The sequence below is a fragment of the Mus pahari genome, chromosome 6 (genome assembly GCF_900095145.1).
Source record: "Mus pahari chromosome 6, PAHARI_EIJ_v1.1, whole genome shotgun sequence".
NCBI lineage: Eukaryota > Metazoa > Chordata > Mammalia > Rodentia > Muridae > Mus > Mus pahari.
In genome coordinates this window covers 77,323,551-77,325,404 of record NC_034595.1, presented here as the reverse complement: position 1 = coordinate 77,325,404, position 1,854 = coordinate 77,323,551, and the positions used below count along the sequence as shown (strand labels likewise).

The following is a 1,854-nucleotide window of genomic DNA, read 5'->3' as shown; positions in this document are numbered from 1 at the left end:
AAAAAAAAAAAAAGGGCACAGCATGGGCAGTTCTGCAAAAGAATACACTAAAGGAAAAACAAATAAACAAACAAAAAACACTTGACAAGAAAGCCTCTTTTCTTGGGATTTGGAGAAAATTGATATCCACCTGACTCTCCTGATCCAGTCCAGCCCAGCCCAGCCTTTTGGGATTATATACTGTCCCACTACTCCCAGGTGGGAGAAGGAACCACAGTTACCCTCTCAACCATTACAGGGGCCACTGAGTACTTAGGCCGGCTCACTCCTCAATGTTAGATGGAAAGTTCCCTTCTGACAAGACCACTGTCTAAATTAGTCTCACAATGCCCAAAGCATAATGAAAGGCTGTATACTCAGTAGTCTGAAATATTCACTGTGGACACGGAGGGGCGTGGGTTTAAATCCTAACTCTTCCTAAGTGTAAATCTGGAGGTCCCATAAGCATCCCTGAGCTGTAAAACACCCTAACACTATCCACCTAGAAGGGGTTACCTTGTGATAATGACATAATGGAAGCAATAGCCTAGCACCACACACAGTAAGAGATCAGTAAATGGTTGGTACTGTTATTGATTACCGTCGCTGTTGTTGGTCTTGCACAGAGATAACACTCGACCTCGAGAGACCTGGGCGTAGCGGGCGGGGAGGCAACTCAGGGGTTCCCCCCCCCCAAGCTGCCCCAGCGCCGGACGCCTAGGGAATGATGACCCGCACTGGGACTTCCCCATCCCACAGCTCACAGCAGGACTCATTTGACAATCACTTGGAGCGCCAGCACCAGGCCCCTTCCCAGGAAGCTTCGATTCCGCCCGGCCCGCCGGGTCACGCGCTCAGTTACCATTTTCTTGCTCTCCGTGCCACGGTTCGCCTGCCTCGACATGGTGCCCACCGCTCAGTGCCGCCTCACCTCACCTCCTCACAACCCAGATCCCCGACCCCGGGAGTCGCCGATTCAACCCAGCCGCGGCCCCCTCAGCGTCTAGGACTGACCGGCCCCTCCTCACTGCGCCTGCGCGGCGTGGCGCAGAGGCTCCCGGGACTTGTGGTTCGGCCGACCAAAGTCAGACTACAGCATCCGGCAGTTCCACCCGGAAGTCCCACCCGTGATTCGGCGAGAACTGCAGCTCCGGAATGCTACCAGAGCTGGGGTGGCTGCACCATATGGCCGCTAGGTGGCATCCGCACCTTGTGGTAGTCCTACATTGGCCACAGAGTGTCCTTTTCCTCCCCCACGACTGGCTCTGTGATGCTCTGCAAATTCTTCTCTCTCCCGGACTGGTCTTGGAAAGTCCCTATTTTGAGCTCTTTTCTGTTGCTGCAGATCAACTCCACAAGCTCCCAGGATGTCCTGGAAAACTCGCGATGGCTCACACAGAGGTCTAAAGTTCATTATAAAAAGTTTGAATGACCACATACATACTCTGTGTCAGGATAGTTAACGGCTTTCTCTTCCAACTGCCATCTGTTTCCAAACCCCAAACACAGCCAGGCCCCGCATTCTACCACCTGTGGCCTTTTAAACAAATCCAAGTCACTTACCGTCCCTTCTCTAGAACAGCTTCCCTGCCTAGTTCCCAGAAAAACAAAGATGCCAGCTGTGGTGGCACCCAATGCCGAGTTCTAACCCCAGACTTGCCATCTGAGGCCAGATGCTCGAGTTCTTTCAGTTGCTGTAAATATTAGTGAGACATGAGCACAGATTGTGGGCACAGAAAAGGCACAGAGGAAATGTGATTCCCTTCGAGCTACACTATCAAGACAGTCCAACAAATCCAAACACAGCCCAACAATCGTTGAGGAATGCACTAGCTGACCAAACCCTTCTTATCCTTCACCCAGGCAAAGCCCTGT

At 52.2% G+C, this 1,854-nt stretch overlaps 1 protein-coding gene across 1 annotated transcript in view; it reads right to left on the bottom strand.

Annotated features, from left to right (window-relative positions):
* Trappc3 (trafficking protein particle complex 3) overlaps positions 1-1,014 on the bottom strand; it is a 15,237-nt gene extending 14,223 nt beyond the window's left edge. Inside the window, exon 1 of the mRNA XM_021200486.1 lies at positions 842-1,014. Within this exon, the coding sequence (XP_021056145.1) occupies positions 842-883 (42 nt within the window). The 5' untranslated portion in view covers positions 884-1,014. The remainder of the gene's footprint in view (positions 1-841) is intronic.
* Positions 1,015-1,854: the final 840 nt, after the last annotated feature.